The 17,228-nt window shown below is 41.0% G+C and overlaps 1 protein-coding gene across 4 annotated transcripts in view; it reads right to left on the bottom strand.

Moving 5' to 3' along the window:
- Nucleotides 1-17,228, bottom strand: part of col4a6 (collagen, type IV, alpha 6) — a 149,404-nt gene that overhangs the window by 11,742 nt on the left and 120,434 nt on the right. For 3 of the 4 annotated variants that reach the window (XM_019353073.2, XM_005464060.4, XM_019353076.2), the window contains 17 exons: nt 15,532-15,585; nt 15,356-15,418; nt 15,156-15,200; nt 14,502-14,555; nt 13,525-13,591; nt 13,332-13,442; nt 13,104-13,244; nt 11,724-11,819; nt 11,293-11,450; nt 10,986-11,168; nt 10,195-10,378; nt 7,366-7,437; nt 6,756-6,863; nt 4,967-5,185; nt 4,656-4,814; nt 4,213-4,221; nt 526-696 (listed from right to left, as the gene is read on the bottom strand). In XM_019353073.2, coding sequence (XP_019208618.1) covers nt 526-696; nt 4,213-4,221; nt 4,656-4,814; nt 4,967-5,185; nt 6,756-6,863; nt 7,366-7,437; nt 10,195-10,378; nt 10,986-11,168; nt 11,293-11,450; nt 11,724-11,819; nt 13,104-13,244; nt 13,332-13,442; nt 13,525-13,591; nt 14,502-14,555; nt 15,156-15,200; nt 15,356-15,418; nt 15,532-15,585 — 1,894 coding nt within the window. The remainder of the gene's footprint in view (nt 1-525; nt 697-4,212; nt 4,222-4,655; nt 4,815-4,966; nt 5,186-6,755; nt 6,864-7,365; nt 7,438-10,194; nt 10,379-10,985; nt 11,169-11,292; nt 11,451-11,723; nt 11,820-13,103; nt 13,245-13,331; nt 13,443-13,524; nt 13,592-14,501; nt 14,556-15,155; nt 15,201-15,355; nt 15,419-15,531; nt 15,586-17,228) is intronic. The other variant, XM_019353074.2, reaches the window with a different exon arrangement.

Below are 17,228 nucleotides of genomic sequence, written 5' to 3'. Positions count from 1 at the left end.
CTCAGGTTTATCTATCCTCGAAGCCTGACGACACAAACCTGCAAAAGTGTGCGTTAAACGGCAGGAATGTCTTAAAGACATACAGACTTGATGACCTCTAAATTCTGATGAAACTGAGGTCATTGCACTTGGCCCTAAAAATCATGCAAACATATTGTCTAACCTAATTATCTGGGCTTCTACTAACACTGTGAGATATCTTGGAGTTGTTTGACCAGAATTTGTAATTCATTGTTATCAGGCTTAAAAACTCCCTGAAAAGCCTTAAAAAAGGAATCTTGTTCACCACTACACCATGGTCATGACAAAAAAAACTTGATGAGATCATTAGATTGTAGTATTGACCATATTACTGATATTTGCACAATAGTGATATGCATTCCCCAACCATGCCTTTATAATATGGGAGTCAACCAGTAGGATCAGTCCGTCCATCATCATAGTCATTAAAGTCATGATCAACATCTAACACGACACTACTAAAAATGACAAACGTGGCCTTGAAAAAAAACAACTTCTGCAGACCCTTTCTTCCTGGTGCTCCTGGAATTCCAGCTATAGTTCCTGGTCCTGGTAAACCGGGGCGTCCCCTTGTTCCTGGTAACCCAGGAGTACCAGGTCTTCCGGGAGTTCCTTTCATCCCAGCAGGCCCTGGGAAACCTGGGTCTCCTCTCTCTCCTTTCCGACCAGGGAAACCTGCCAGTAATGTAAGAAGAGACAGTGAGAAAAACAAAACACTGACAACAATCTGACATTCATATAGACATATGGAAAAATGGCTGCTTCTGGCTAATTATCTGGAAAAGCATGCAGTCTTCGGGTGCTTACCAGATTTTAAAATTACACAAATACAACCTCAAATGAACAACAACACATTTCATGCTACACCATTTCATTATTTATTTGACAGAAAATTAAACGACACGATAATGTAGTCCAAAAGTACATCCCATGATTCAATAGTAGTTAGCACCACCTTTAGCAACAATAACTTGATAATGTTCTGTATGATTTTATCAGTCACATCATTTTCTAATAATCTTGGCTCAATATTCTTGACAGCGTTACTTCAGTTCATGAAGGTTTACAGAAATTAATTTATGCACAGCTGAACACAGCATTTAAGTCAGGTTGAGGTCTGGACATTAACTGGGCCTTTGTAGCACATTGTTTCTCTTCTTTTTCAGTCATTCTCATGTAAATTTGCTGCTGTGCTTGGGATCACTGTTCTGATGCATGACCCGATTTATACCTTTATCTTTATCTGTATGTCACGGTCCTGGGTTTGTGACCCAGTGTTTGTGTTTTCTGGTTTAATTTATATTGGTTCTGTTTCCATGCCTCCCCTGTGTCGATGCTCCATGTGTAGTCCATCACACATGTTAAGTTCTGTCTCCGTGTTTATTCATCTGTTTCCCAGTCGTGTCTCTCGCTGCCTTGGTTCCCTGTGTTCAGTTAGTCTATGCCTTAGTGTGTGTGTCTCATGTTTCCTGTTTTATTTTGATAGTCTGTTGTCCTGTCAGTTTTGCTTCCTCCCCGTCTCGTTATGTCTGATTAGTTCCAGCTGTGTTTCCCCCCTGTTTCCCATCATCCCGTTACCCTCCGTGTAATTAGTCTGCTGCCTGTTGTTGCATTACTTAGTAACGCAGTAACACAGTGTGCGTACGGGAAAGTAACAGTAATCCAATTACTTTTTTGTAGTAGTAATCCCTGACTTTTCTCGCTACTTGAAAAAAGTAACCGGATTACATCACTTTTAACACATTACTGCCCATCTCTGATAATGACCTTTAACATTTAACCTGACAACTGAGCCCTGTAGAGTCTGAGATGTACCTCTTGCGGATTTTCTCTGAGCATTGCAGGACTGACTGAGGTCGAAGTTGCTGGTAGGACCGCTCCTGGGGAACACTTTTTACGCAATGCTTCTTCTTTTCGCTTTTTGACAGACGCAACAACGTTGTCATCCCCTATGTAGCCGGTGTATCAGAGAAACTCAGGAGAGTTTTCTCCAAGCACGACATCCCAGTGTACTTCAGACCCAGCAACACACTCAGACACAAACTGGTTCACCCGAAAGACAAAACTCCAAAACACAGACTTAACAACGTGGTGTATGCTGTACAGTGCAGTGAGGAATGCCCAGACCTCTACATTGGAGAGACCAAACAGCCACTTCACAAGCGCATGGCACAACATAGAAGAGCCACCTCCACGGGACAAGACTCAGCAGTTCATCTGCATCTAAAGGTCAAAGGTCACTCTTTCGAGGATGCCAATGTTCACATTTTGGACAGAGGGGACAGATGGTTTGAAAGAGGAGTGAAAGAGGTCATCTATGTCCACTGTGAGCGACCATCTTTGAACAGAGGCGGTGGTTTACGACACCAACTGTCTGCCATCTATAATCCAGTTTTGAGTTCCCTCCCCAGACGCCTTAACGCCCACTCACATCCTGGGCCATCTGACCTCAGGAAATCACATGATAGGGTGGGGCCAGGTTTCACAATGAGCTCACCCGAAACCCTGGCTGATTAGGACCCACACCCGCTTTCACACCTTGGCGCATGTGATTAGAGGATCACCAGGGGGTCCTTTGTCCCTCTTTGGGGGGATACTCCCACTGGGTTTAAATCTGGGACTCTCGGCCATTTGACCTTAGAACTGAAGAAGCTTCTCGGATGAGAGGTGAAACGTCTTCAAGCAACTTAAAGAAGTCCAGACGCTTTTCTTTCCAAGCTCCTTTGACTACGATGACCTGGATGACTGAGAACCTTCACAGACTTCTTTTCGCTTTTGTTTTTGTTTAATAAACACACAATGCAACATGTTTTGTAGTTCATCTGAGGCTGTGTTTGCCTAATTTTAAGACCTGCTAAGGACCAGACTATCATTATTATGTTCTTATAGGTACAACCTTAGAATTTAACAGGGTAATCTTTCTTTTTTTTACCATTATATCATAATATAATAATAATATAATTTTTTATGATAAATACACTTACCTCCAACTATCAGGTTTTAACCTAGTTTTTTAATCTTTTAACACCCATATTAAAGCAGCCTTGCAAACAGCAACAACAATGCCATCACACATTTCTTTACAATACTTCATTGCTGCGATTGGGCTGTAATTGCACCCAGATTGCAGATTTTGTTGCAAAAATATGAAAGCTCAGTGTGGCTAATTTTGATACTCACATTACAGGAGAACCAGCCGATTGGTAATCATACTGTTTCTGAGTGCAATTCCAGACTAGCAAGGTTAAGCCATCTAAAGCACACTAACTGCTACTGTTTACATTCTTAAAAAATGAACCCATTTCCAGCACATCTGTGCTGCAAAGTTGCAGCTTATCACTTTTTGATCAATGCAAGGATGTGCTGAAAATAAGAAGTCCTTTTAAGAGTGTAAAATGAAAAGCTTCTAGCTTTGAGTTAAACAGCGTTTGCCCCCAAATCTTCAATTTTCACACAAACCTGTTACAGTTAATTCATCAAACACATCTGGAACTGATTAGACAGAAACACTTAGTTCACAATGAGGTTAGTCGTTTCTGCAAGTAAGAACAGCAAACAGTGGCTTTCACATTTCCTGTGGAAATGCTTTGTTTACACAACTGTTACAAAATATCCATCTGGTTCAGTCTTTCTGTGGGGTGTGATGATGTCATTTCCTTCTAACATCATAGTTTTATGTACTTTAAAATAGTTACTGATGCAAACACAGTCACATGGCACGATTTGATGAAGCACCTCATCAAACATAGGCAAAAGTGATCCTTCTCTTAGATAATGAGGTAACACTATACCCCCTCCCAAAAGATAAAAATAAATAAAAAACAAAAATAAAATTAAATAAATCAATTAATATGCCATTCAATTAATCAAAAATAATTTGAAAATAATAAATAATATAGGCATTAATGTTTTGCTTTGCCTCTGTATTCATTCACCTTCATATTAATTTGCCCATTTATTTCCTTTACCATCTTTTTTTTCCAGAGAAGTGGTGTTACACCCCATACGAGACTCCACGACTGCACTGTGGAGATGGACATTTGTGCGCAGCGCAGATGAGAAATGAAGGCAGCAGTTCAAGTGTTTGTTCTAATACACCAACAGCAAGAGGATGGAGGAAATGCAAGCCAAGGGTGGCGCGGCTGGGCGGGAGGAGAGATGGACAATGGGACGAGGGAGAGAGTGTCTCACCTGGGCAGCCTATAACGAGTGACCCAACACCAACAAAAAAAGGATGGAGGGTTGAGAGGATGGATGGAGATGATGATGGTGGTGGTGGTGTTGGGGAAAAAAGATGAAAGTGACAAGGAGGAAGAACAGAGACATGGAAAAATACAACAATACAAAAAAAAAAGAGGGAGAAGACATTCTCGTGGGTGATGCAGTGTTTGATAAACAACAACACGATTCAAACGGGCAACTGTGATGATGGATGACTGTGAAAGAACGATGGAAAAAAAGAGGAATGAACCAGGGCTGGTGCAGGGATGAGAGGTGAAGGATTTCAGTAGAGATCAAGTCATATTTCACCTCCTTTTGCAATAATTCACACCAAGATTCTCTCAAAGGTACAAATTAGAGTGTAAAATGTGCAAAAAATAAAACAAAACCCCCAAATCATTTTTTTCTCTCACCTGGTGGTCCTCTCAGACCCTTGCTACCTTCAGGGCCAGGTGGACCAGGAATGCCACCAACTGGGTCACCTGGAAGCCCAGGAAGGCCAGGACTACCAGGAATACCGTTAACTCCGCGTTCTCCTTTTCGACCAAGAGCACCAGGACGTCCATCAAATCCTTCAAGAACAGACTTTGTTTACAAAGTGTTGCTTGCACAAGCATTTGAATGCTAAGTCAGCTGACATTTGCTATTTCAGGATACCAGTCGAATACTATGTTTTTATTTGGTTTTGTTAAAATAGGTAACTGACTTAAATCCTGCTACCCACCAGGGATTCCGAGTCCTCCAGGTGTTCCCGGCTGGCCCTTGTCTCCAGGAATTCCTGGTAAACCGTTCTGTCCAGGAAATCCAGGTGTAGCTCCAAGCACCTCTCCAGGCTGGCCCTTGGCTCCAGGACGGCCTGGGAGACCGTCCTTACCCCTGGGCCCGTCAAAACTCTGCCCTGGGATACCTGGAATACCAGGGTCCCCTCTGGGTCCAGTGAAACCTGCAGGGAATGACAGGCCGAGGAACGCATTAAAATGCACAACAGTGAAGTTGGAAGCACCCTCTCTATGGCTCCCTCTGTGACAGGAAGTTGTAACCAACCAAGGTGGAACGTAAGACAGAAAACCGCCAAAGATCAAGATTAAAGATTAAATATCGATAGACTGAATGTGGGGGAAATTCAGAATTTTTGATTTCAGATGAAGTTCAGGGTGCACTCTGAATGTAAGCAGTTTATGTGAACAGATCTGGGTTTTTTGCCCTGTTATCCCAGTTAATCAGTCTGCTATCACTAACAGATTGCATGTAATTACCACTTGATCCCATTTAATCACAAAGTGATAGCAGACTGACTCAGTCTTCTTGCCATTTTAACGCCATCTTGAAACACCAAGGTTGCTTTGAAGACATCACCTGCCCATGCGCATGGTTATAGGCCATGGTTGTAGACGTGGCCCCTGCAACACGAACATTTCAAGATCGCCACAATTAATTACTTTTTGACATGTTTTTGACATGTTTTAAACATGTCATTTTTTTATGGCACAGCCTCCAGTAACTGCTTTAGTGTGTCATGAATTATCTTTAAATAATAAATCATAATAGTAAATCATTTATCCTAATCATAAATGCAGCACTAGAAGCAAATGAATCAAGCTGTCAGGGGCTGGGTCTGTGACCCACTGTTTTGAGTTTATTTTGTATTTGTGATTTTCTTATGTTAAGATTGTGATAATATTAAGTTCTGGTGTTATTATTTAGTTAGCATTTAGTTGAGTTTTATTCTAGTTTTTGTTCCATCAATGTCTCCTGATTTATGAGTCGTTTCCTGTCCTCTATGTAGTCGGTCTCGTCCTCTGTGTTTTTACTTTCATTTTGGCCAGTGCATTAGTCTCTCCCTTCTGTTCCATGTTCTAATTGTCAAACTTGTGCTGTCGTGTCTATGTTCCATTATGTTTCCTGTTTTATTTTGTAAGTCTTGTTTCCATGTTCAGTGTGTTTAGTTTTGCTTCCCCTGTGGCGTCATGTTTATTTGTTTCAGCTGTGTTTCCCCAGGTGTTTCCACTTCCATCATTACCCTTCTGTGTATTTAAGTCGCCCATCTTCCTCCGTTGAGTGTTGGGCTGTGTGGTTGTCTTCATGTCAAAGTCACGTTAGGTCACAGAGTTTCTGCTTCCAACTGTCCGGGTTCATGTTCATGCTCATGCTCATTTTCATGTTTGGATTATTTCACAGTTACATTTTTGCATGTTCCCATTCAGTTTCATGTTCTTGTCTTTTGTCATCATTTCATAGTTTTAGTTTTCCCACTTTAGGTTTTAGTTTAGTTCCACCTTTGTTTTCGCCTTGCCTCATTTTTCTATTTTTTGTATCTTGTGTCTGCTTTTGGGTCCAATTCATAAACACACCAGCTATCCCTGCCATGACACTACCTCTGTGAAATAGCATAATTTGCATTACAATGAAAAAAACCTTTTAGTTTCATTTCTAATTATTTGACTTTTGCATGTTATGTCTTATTGCAGTCTGGATCGCAATGAGTACAGAGAAACCCCACCACGCAATTTTACCTTCAGGTCCACGCACGCCTCCGGTGCCAGGGTCTCCTCTTTCTCCTTTGGGGCCATCAAACCCTGGACGTCCAGTGGTCCCTTGGAGCCCTGGTTTACCTTTAAGACCTGTCAAAGAGGCACAAGTTGATCTCTTATTATTAGCTGATTCTGATGATTTGTTTTCCCAGTTTGTAAGAAATAGTCACAACAACAATACAAGCAGTAATACAGATCAAGAAAGTTGTTAAATAAAATTATTAATGAATATATTCATCTTATTCCTGTAAACACTGATTGAGAATCTTAATTGATCAACTAGAAAACCTAGAGGAACAAAGTAAAATCATGCAATTTGCACCTGTATCTAAAAATGAACAATGTGAAAGTGCATGCAAAGAGGACCTATTGTGCTTTTTTCTATTTCCTGTTGTTCCATTGGTAGATTGGTGCATTAAACATGGACAAAGTTTGAAATATTGAGGTCAACTTGTGTAAAAGTAAACTACTACAATCTATTCTTGGATCCGTGACGTCATAGAGAGGGACAGGCAGCCAATCAGAGAACATATGGTGTAAAGGTGTGTGTGTGTGTGTGTGGGGTGGGGCTAAGACATCTGTTAAATCGTACCTGGTTGTCCAGAGAAACCGGAATCGCCTGGGTCTCCTGCCTCACCCGTAAATACGCAAGGCAGAGTTTCTCCTGGTAGCAGTCATACACAGGTTAGCATTCAGACCTCGAACACTTGAATACACATTTAGAGTGAACACTTGGACACATAATAGCTGCATCTAAAAATGTATACCTATTTATATATAAACACAGTTATTTATAGTTGTGTGTTCTTTTCATCTAATCAAATCAGGGCCAAGAGTTGAATTAGCACAATGTAGCACAGGTCAAAATCACATGTTAATAAATACAAACAAAATCTCTTTTAACACCATTTTAGACATATGTGATAATGTATTATTATAAATAACTGCAATATAAACACAGTGACACAGTAAAATGTGGGATAATAATATTCAGTGAATGTTTAGTTGCGGTGCCGATTGTCTATCACATCCACTCACGCCAACAGAGACTTTTTGTGCAGGGAGTTAGAAGCAAATTCATCATATTAAGAAGATAATGGGAATCAGAAATCCAGTACGGGTTTTGTGTTTGAGGATCAGTTGTATTATTTCCATTAGCACCCTCTCTTTCTTTCCCACTTGGTCACCTTTCATTGGTTAAAAGCATTTAAGCAGAGGCATGGCTTGAAAACATGCGCAAGATTTCAGCAGCTTTGATTGGAGGAAGCAGAGCGCGTATAAACAGCCCTGAAGCTCGACAGTCAATCATCGACTGACTGGGCCTGAGTGGAAACCCTGAAGACACAGGGAGCGAGAAGCTTCCATCGGCCTCGTCACGAACAGATGATTGACAGTTAGCCAGTTGTTTCCAGAGTGCACTATGTTTCCCATGATTAAGGGAGACTGGGGCTTTTTCTGAAAAGACTTCCCTTATGAAACAATTATAAGCTGTAATAAGACCTCAAAAAATAGTCTGAGCTCCCAGACTGTGAAAAATATCTTTGACACAATGTTGCAGAAACACTGGAGTTTCTTAGGTGTTTACCAAGGGTCTACTAATATTACTAGGGCAGAATGATAAAAAGGATAAACGTGGGCTATTTTGGAAAATTCATATCATTCACATCATTAACCCTCTGAGATCTAAGTCATCATCTGTGCCAAACCTAACCCTAACTCTAACCCTAGGCAATCAGAATCTTTCTTTCTTTTTATGCCCAAATCTTGGCAATTAGGGAACAAAGAAAACAACTTTTGTTTAACCAGAATATAGGCTTAGGTTCGGGTTATTTTGTCTCCCTAAAGATACTGAGTAACTTTTCCCTTTTCTATCTTCAAGGTGCTACAAGCTTGACTAAAGCAAAGCCCATGGTTACATTTTTAATGGTCATCATTGATACGATGTCTTCTTTTCTCTCTATTTTAGTTTTATGAATTATGACATTTACAGTTCATTACACACTATTGCAATAACTTTGGACCCAACTGTTCGTGGTAGGTTTACTGGCCTAAAAGGTTTCTCTAGTTTTTGAAATTCATGTAATTAAAGCATCATTCACTGAATGTGGAATGCTCTTTTTCTGAAACCCATCAGACAGACCAAACAGGTTGCTTCCATTGTAAACAGCAGCAGCATATTCATCCACCAGCTGCTGGTCTGCCTGAAACTAACTCTAGACGTTCTGTCGAAGGCTCGCTAGCCTGGCTGGTGGATAAAAGAATCAGTTACCCACCCTGTCCCTCTTCGGTGTCATTAAGCCCTTCACAGATGCTTTCACCTGGATAGATACACATGCACAAAGGAGGTCAGAGAGACGAGGGGATGGATGGATGGGGGAGATAAAGATAGGTAGAGAGAGAGGGAGAGGCAGAAGGTGGAAGCATACAAAGCCAGTTAGGTTGATTTGCATGCGCCAATAAAGCCACTGAGTTGGGTTTTTATCACAACAGGTATCAGCAAATCAGCAATAAGTTCCATTTAATTAATTCAAAGCTCATTCAGTTCAGGCAAAAACAGGTTATTGCCGTCAACATGAGAGGAGAGAGAGGAAGGAGGGGCATCTGTGCGCCAGCGATGCATCCCAACACTTCATTCTCTCTTAACTCCTGCCAGCGACAATAACCTTCATATTAAAAGCAAAAATTAATCAGTCGTCATGGTATGAAAGCACACATTCATACTGAAGATGAGTGGCCAGCTGCTGCCGAAAGGTTTGTGTCATTTAGTCTCAGAGAGGAAGAAGCGGACGTCTGCTGCTGCCATCATTTTATATTCGTTGTGGCTGTAGCAAAAAATTGAAAAGTGTAGCTAGAAGCTGACTGTTGTTAAGCTAATATAGGATTGGTTAGTAAAAAAAAAGATTTGCAAAAGAAAATACACATAAAAACTCTGTTTTGGTTTGGTTAGATAAATTTAGTTTAGCAGCAGATGTTTGGGTAAAAAGCCAGAGATGGCAAACATCAAACTTCTCACCTGTTCTGAGACTAAACAAGCACAGTCCTTTTAGCTTAATCAGCAATTACATCATCATCATTGAGCATCAATCATTCCATTAAGGAAGCAGTTTATAGATTGTTGGCTGCAGGTGAAGTGTGTAAGTACATTAATGGAGACCGTTAATCATTTCGTTAATCGTTTGCTGCTGCAGCCGAGGAAACACGGAGAGCAGGAAGCTGCTTTGGAAGAGGAAATCTAACAAGAGCCACAAGCTCTGCTCAGGTCCTGGACAGGCTGCCTCACAGAGGTCTTATAATGATCTAGCATGTGAGGATGATAACTGTTGTGGATATCGCCCTGTTGAAGAAGACTGCATGACACACATTCACATATTTTATGTCATTCTCTGTCTCATGGACACACACTCAAAACAGCATTATTTACCTTTCACTCCAGGTGAACCAGGTGGCCCTGGCAAACCAGGTATACCGGGTTCTCCAGGGTCTCCACGCAAGCCGGGTGCTCCATCAAAGCCAATGCCCGGCTCACCAGGGCCTCCAGGACGTCCCTTAGAACCTGGAAACCCTTGGAATCCTTTTTCTCCCCTTGAGCCGATGCCTGCATCACCCTAGAGAGGAGAGGAGAGGAGAGGAGAGGAGAGGAGAGGAGAGGAGAGGAGAGGAGAGGAGAGGAGAGGAAAGGAAAGGAAAGGAAAATAAGGAAAGGGGGGAAAAGGGTAGGATATGAAAGGAAAGAGAAAACCAAAAGAAGGTGAGGAAGGAGAAAAAGGAAAGTTTGAGGAAAAAAGAAAAAGAAAGTAAAAAAAGCAAAAAAGGTAAGGGAAAGGAAGTGGTAAAACAAAAGAATGATAATGAAGAGGGAGGAGAGAAAACAAAAGATAAAAGGAAATAAAAGGAAGGAAAAGAGAGGAAAGGAAATAGATGGTAAAATACAAAATAAAGGGGGAAGAAAAGGAGATGAACAGAAAGGCACAGAAATTATACAGGAGAAGAAAGGAAATAAGGGAATGAGATGAAAAGGCAGGAAAGAAGCGAGACACGAAAAACAAAAGAAGAAGAAAGGGAAAGAAACGAAATGACAGGACAGAAAATATAGGAGAGGAAAGAGGAAATGAGTTGACAATGATCCTCGTTTGGACGTCTTTTTAAAAACGTATTCAATTTAAATCTTTCTGAAGATGAATTAATATGTAAACTGTGTTTTGAAGGACTCACTGGGGGTCCGGGAAATCCAGGGAAGCCAGGCAGTCCATCTCTTCCAGGATTTCCTGTTTCACCTGTAGGTCCTCTGGGTCCAGGATCTCCTATGACTCCCTTCGGAGCCAGATTTAGGGTGGGGTAATATGGAGCCCCCTTCTCTCCTTTACGCCCGGGGAAGCCCCGCTGACCAGGAGGACCCTGCAGAGGGACAGAAATGTGAAACTTCAGAAACTGGTATTATTATCATTATTATTATTATTATTATTATTGTTATTATTATTGATTCCCATTCAAGTCATATCAGGGGCAGAGTTTTGCTTACACTAGGTCCTGGAAGACCACTGAAGCCGAGTGAACCGGGGTCTCCAAGAAAACCCTTCACCCCAGGGAACCCAGGATTGCCATTGGTTCCTGGAAGTCCAGGTGGTCCAACTAACCCCGAGAAGTCTCCTCCAGAACATCTGCAGTCACCAGGGTCACCTGCAGGATGGCGGGATTAAGAACTGTAGATTGTAGCACTTGTGCTTTGATTCCCAGTAGTTGTGTTTTAGTTTCCTTGGATACCGATGCTTCGTATTTTGTAGCTTGCTTTTCATTTATTACATCTGCTCCTTTGTGCCTAAACTCCTCACTCACCTCTTCACTTCCCAACAACAATTTAGACTCATTTTGAAAGAAAGGCGCTATGATTTAAATATATTTTTGCAAGAAGCAAATCATTTCATTTCATGAAGTCTGCATATCTGCGTGTACCTCTAAACCCTTTGGCACCAATGTTTCCTCGCAATCCTGTGGGACCAGGCAGCCCGGGGACTCCAGGGGGAGCAGTTGGTAGACCTTCAGAGTCCCCTGCAAGCACAAACACACATGCAAATTTACACCCATTAGAGGTTACACTGACCGCAGAGTAGCTTTAAAAGTCACAAATTGTTACTTTAAGATTTTACACAAACACTTTATACTTGTTTAAGTTTCTGGAACTGATTTATTGCTTCTCCTTTTTAAACCATGCTTTCAATAACCGGAAGAGAAAGTACTCAAGCCAGCAGAGTGGAAGTGCAGCTTGAAGCCACAGTTTAAAATCAGGTTAGTTTGCTTTGTTTGGTTTCCAGATTTGACAAAAGATTTAAGCTGCTGTTGCAAGATGAGAGGCTTATTTTTTGTCATCTTAAAATGTAAAACAACATGAACCCTTTCAGTGATTTTACATCGACCGTCATGGTTAAGGGCTACTTGCCAGAAGCAGCATGCACAGCCTGTTGCAGTTCGGAGCCTTACCCCGGCAAAGAAAATACCCAAACACAGTCATCTTCCATGCAAGTGAAATCATCTTATAACCACCTTTGGATGTTTTTCCAATGATTTCCTTCCAGTATGTTACACAGACAGTTTCTCCCGGTGTTTCCATGAGTTTGTTTTAGAAATAAACAGTCATTAAAAAAATCTTTTGCTGGCAAGCGTTAATGTCCACGTGAAATCTGTGAATTACGTTCACAGCAGGCGACACTTTGTCACCAGAGATGAGAGAAGCAGCTTGGATCAGTAGAGAGAGCCTCTCATATCCAAGACTGAAGCTGGCTACACTCTATACTTACCACCGCTCCCTCCACAGCACAGAAGTGAATAAAATAAAGCATTGTGGCAGCTAGATGCTGCCTGTGAAAGTTGAGTGTGCTGTTTTGACTTTCGCTTTGGCAGGGAGATTGTTGCTGCCGAGTTTCAAAGAAATATGGCTGCCTTTGGGATACCTGTAGGACTGACCTGTATCAGGATAGACGTAGCAGGGGCCAGCGTTTGTGCCTTGGAGGACAGCAAAGTCAGTCAGCTGTTATACTTGAAAGTGTTTTTATTTCTTGTCTTTCACTTCTACCGAGTAGTTGAATTTTATTGCGTTAAAAATGTAAAAATCTATTTTTTTATATACTGAACAATATTTCGCTTCAATCCCCGTGACCCCAACAGTAACAGAAACTGAGCCCAACTTACACAACAGTCAAAGCTCAAACATGTATAAGAAAATTAGAAGGAGGAAAATAAAAATAAAGCTGTATTTTAAAATATTCAGTTTCTACTTCTGCTCGCCTGAGAGGGAAGGACCACAGAGTTATATCTGCTGTTTTTGTGTAATTATACCTGGAGGGCCTTGAGGTCCAGGAAGGCCACTGGGTCCTGGGGGCCCAGGGGGTCCTGGGAAACCTTCAAAACCAGTGGGTGGTAAGCCGGGGTCACCCACTTCTCCTTTTACACCTTTGGGCCCAGGAGGACCTTGAAGACCTGTGTGCACAGACAGCTTCTGTTGTCTAAAGATCATCACTGATGGTGGTTAATCCTCCATGATCAGTGTGAATCTGTGTGTATTACCTGGACCAAAACGATCAGGTCCTGGTTGGCCGGGAGGTCCTTGAAAGCCTGGAAATCCCTGGTCACCCCGGGGTCCTGGAAAGCCACGTAAACCCGAGTCCCCTGGAGGTCCTGCAACCAATCACAGAAGAGGTGGTTAAAGGGCAGGTGGTTCACAGGAACACGTGTAATAAAAATAAGGTCTCCATGTTACCTCGAATAGCATAACCCCCATTAACAACAGACGTAGGTCCTGGGGGTCCGGGGTCTCCCTGGTCTCCCTACAAGATGTACCCAAAAAACAGGTTAGAGCAGAAATATTGATGGTATCATCTCTCTAAATCTTTAACCAACATATAGATAAGTAACCATTTTTAGTTAGCTAACCATAAAACCCAGAGGGTGCCATCTGAAAATGTGTCATTGAGTTATATTAACATGCTTTCACTGATGCTCGTCTGCTCGTCTGGCTGTAATGAGTGGTTGTTGAGTTACTGCCTTCTTCTCCGCTCAGAGTACTCAAGCCATCAAGCCATTCTTCTTTGATATTAACAAGGCATCTTCATCCACCTTTCTTCCTCATTCTTTGCTCGGTTTGAACCTCAGCAGGTCATCTTGACCATGTCAACATGTCCAAATACAACTGCTGGCATATTATCAGCTGATTAGATATTTGTGTTGCCAAGAAGTCAAAAGGGTTTAATGAAATGGCCTCTAACTGCTAAACTAGGGCACTGTCTATAAATGAAGATTCGTAATTAGGTAATTTAATTACTGTTAATGCTTAATATTAAAAATATCCTTAAAATATCCTTACAAAAAATATTAAGCTTTTACAAGTCGTCAATACCTCTGTAACAATAGTATATTTTACAGATATAGCAATAAAAATTGCTACCATCAATGTGAGCACAGTAGCCCCATCTGCTGGTGAAATAATATAGAAGCTTTATACAAACTTTGCCCTTTCAGCCGCTCCCTTTATGCCTAAGCCAGGGGTCACCACGGCGTGTGGATCTGATATACTGTGGTGTTATAAATTCACAGGTTCACTAATTACAAATGATATAAAACTTCTTTTTAGTAAGAAATGTTGATGTCTCTTTATAATAATTATGATATAGGAAAACACAGTTGTAAGAAAATCCCCCTGACTTGTATACATCTGCTTTAGAGTAACAGTGACTCTACCTTGAATCCTGGGTATCCCGGTGAGCCTGGGATGCCTGGACGTCCTTTGGGTCCCTGGGTGGAAGAAAAAAAATTAATCTAAATTTAACATACTGTACAGGTTTACAGACTAATGGCTATCATGCCATGCAGCAGGGGTGTCTGTATTGACAATAATATATATATTTTGTCATGAGTTAGAAAATAAGAGGATGCAGTAACTACTGAGTTTCCTATAGATATTATGAGGTTATCTGAAGTGTACTTGGAAGTGTGTACTGTATTTTTTCTTGGTTTTTGTGGGACTTTTTGGTTGTGACTGCACATGAATATGATTATTAACATGGAGTAAGGGCAACAAATGTGTTGCTCTTTTCTTCTATGATAGACCATCAATTACATTTTTTACATGAAACCCCAATTCACTAAATAAAGGTAAAATTATATTTATTTAAAAGAAAACAACACATTTCCATTTGGCTCTGGTTAAAACAACATTTCCAACATTTTTCTATGTTCTATGTAGGAAAGAACATGTGTTTAATATAAGAGGACAACTGTGGGAATGAAGGCACAGAAACAATTACTTTCACCCGTAAGCCAGCTGAGTATTTTCTGTGGCACATAAATAATGTGAGCACTATTGCTCTGTGCTTACAGTCTTACAAACCCTACCTGCAGTCCTGGAACACCGGGAGGTCCGTTAAGTCCTGGAGCGCCCTGCTTGGCGGAAACACAAACAACACCCACCACAGAAGAAGAAGAAGAGGAAATGGTGAGAGGAGTTTCCCTCACAAAGGGAAATAAGGAAGGACTTTCAAACAGTAATGTCACTAAATGCAGTACAACTGAAGCCAAAAAGCACAGAGTCTTACTCTGCTCCCGGGGTATCCAGGAATGCCCTTTTCTCCATATTCTCCAGGATAGCCATAGGGTCCCTGTGATTAAGCAACAAAAAGGAAGATCTCCTGAGTCAAAATTTCTCCTAAAATACATCTTGCATGGTGGGCATGAAATAAAAAATAAACAAGCAAACAGTTTGAATACTTACAGGTAGGCCAGGTATTCCAGGGTATCCTTTAATTCCCTTTGGACCGGGGTCCCCCTTTGAGAGAGGTAACGAGAGAGCAAAGTAAACAACAGCAAAAAATACATCCTTGTTACGCACTCCATCCCCATTTGTTGTTGTTTCATTCATTGCTTTTAATAGATCATGGATCCTGTTCATGTATGGTTTCTTCTTTGCACAATAGAGCTTTAACCAGCATTTTGTGGATGGATTTGTAGAAGTGTTCCTGAGCCCATGCAGTGATTTTCATGACTGAATCTTTCCTGTTTTTAACGCCGCGCCGTCTGAGCGCCCAGAGATCGCAGACAACCAATAGGAATTTTTGGATTCCTCCAGATTCTCCAAATCTTTTGATATTATGAACTGTAGATGACAACACATTTTAAGAATTTATAATTTTATATTGAAGCACATTATTCTGAAATTATTCCACAATTTGCAAATTGTTGAACCTCTGCCCATCTTTACTTCTGAGAGGCTCTTTTTATATCCAATCATGTTACTCACCTTTTGCCAGTTAACAATTTTTCTCAAAATTGCGCATTTTCTCAGTTATTCATAAAATATTTGCAAATCATTGCATTCAGTTCTTATCTAGAGTACATTTACAGCGTCACAATTTTGGGGATAAGTGGGGTTGTATTTACTTGTGCTAAAATCAGCATCGTCTGTGACAGTCATAATTTGTTGGACAGTCAAGTAGATGTACTCCTCTTGTTGAAATGCATGCAGGACTGTTGTGCCTCAAGTCTGCTGCATGTAATTTAATAGCACTGACTGTTAGTCCCTCCCTACTTTACTGTTTTGATGAAGTGGAATTAAAGATGTCATTTTTTCACATCTTTTTCCTTTCATTTGTCTTTTATTTACGGAGCCTGAGGTTTATTATTTTGACCTTCCAGCTGTGAAACTTTTACTGACTCAGGCATGCAAAAGGTCTTATAAAAGTCTGGAGCTCACTGAGGTCTCGGAGCAAGAGCTACCAAAAGAAAGGATTGTCATTATCGTGAGGTATGTCAGGAAGTAGCTGGTTTAATCCTGCTTCAGTCTGATAAAAACAACACCTTGCTAAGAAAACGCTCTCGTGCAGCTCGTCATTTAACAGCTTAATGTGGCTGCTGCTGTCTGTTTAGACCCTGAAGCACTAACATGGGGTGAGTTGCACCCACGCGGTGAGTAAATATCACTCAGTGGTATTTCCCAGGGGAATTCATATGCTCAAAAGGTATATAGTCAGCTGGTCACCTTCACCCTTCAAAATTTTTTGTTGTTGTTGTTTATCTATCCTACTGTTTTCAGTGATGCAGGGAGACTGTGACCTCCCTGGAAAAGGATCACATTTCCCAGGAAAAAGTTTCCATTTTTCTTTTCTTTTTTTCTCTTTGATACCTTTTTTTTTGAAAAGGGGAAATAAAAGCAGAGTACTTAGATTTTGCCGTCCATTTTTCTACTTTTTTTTGGGAAGCATGTTTTAACTGATTTATTATATCAGGGGAAATGTTCCCCGACATTAGCGATAGTGTTACAAAACTAGATGTTAGTGCTGTGAGTTTAAATGCATTCAATATAAAGCTGCAGCATTAGTATAGTGTTGGTTTTTAACTTTCCGAGTGGCCATAGGCTCAGATCCTGCTTATATTGATCAGCCACGCTGGAGCGTGCTTTGGTTGCATGAAGCA

This window comes from Oreochromis niloticus, linkage group LG3, assembly GCF_001858045.2.
Source record: "Oreochromis niloticus isolate F11D_XX linkage group LG3, O_niloticus_UMD_NMBU, whole genome shotgun sequence".
Lineage (NCBI taxonomy): Eukaryota > Metazoa > Chordata > Actinopteri > Cichliformes > Cichlidae > Oreochromis > Oreochromis niloticus.
Note: the sequence above shows the minus strand (reverse complement) of the source record. Positions and strands in the feature narration are given on the sequence as shown.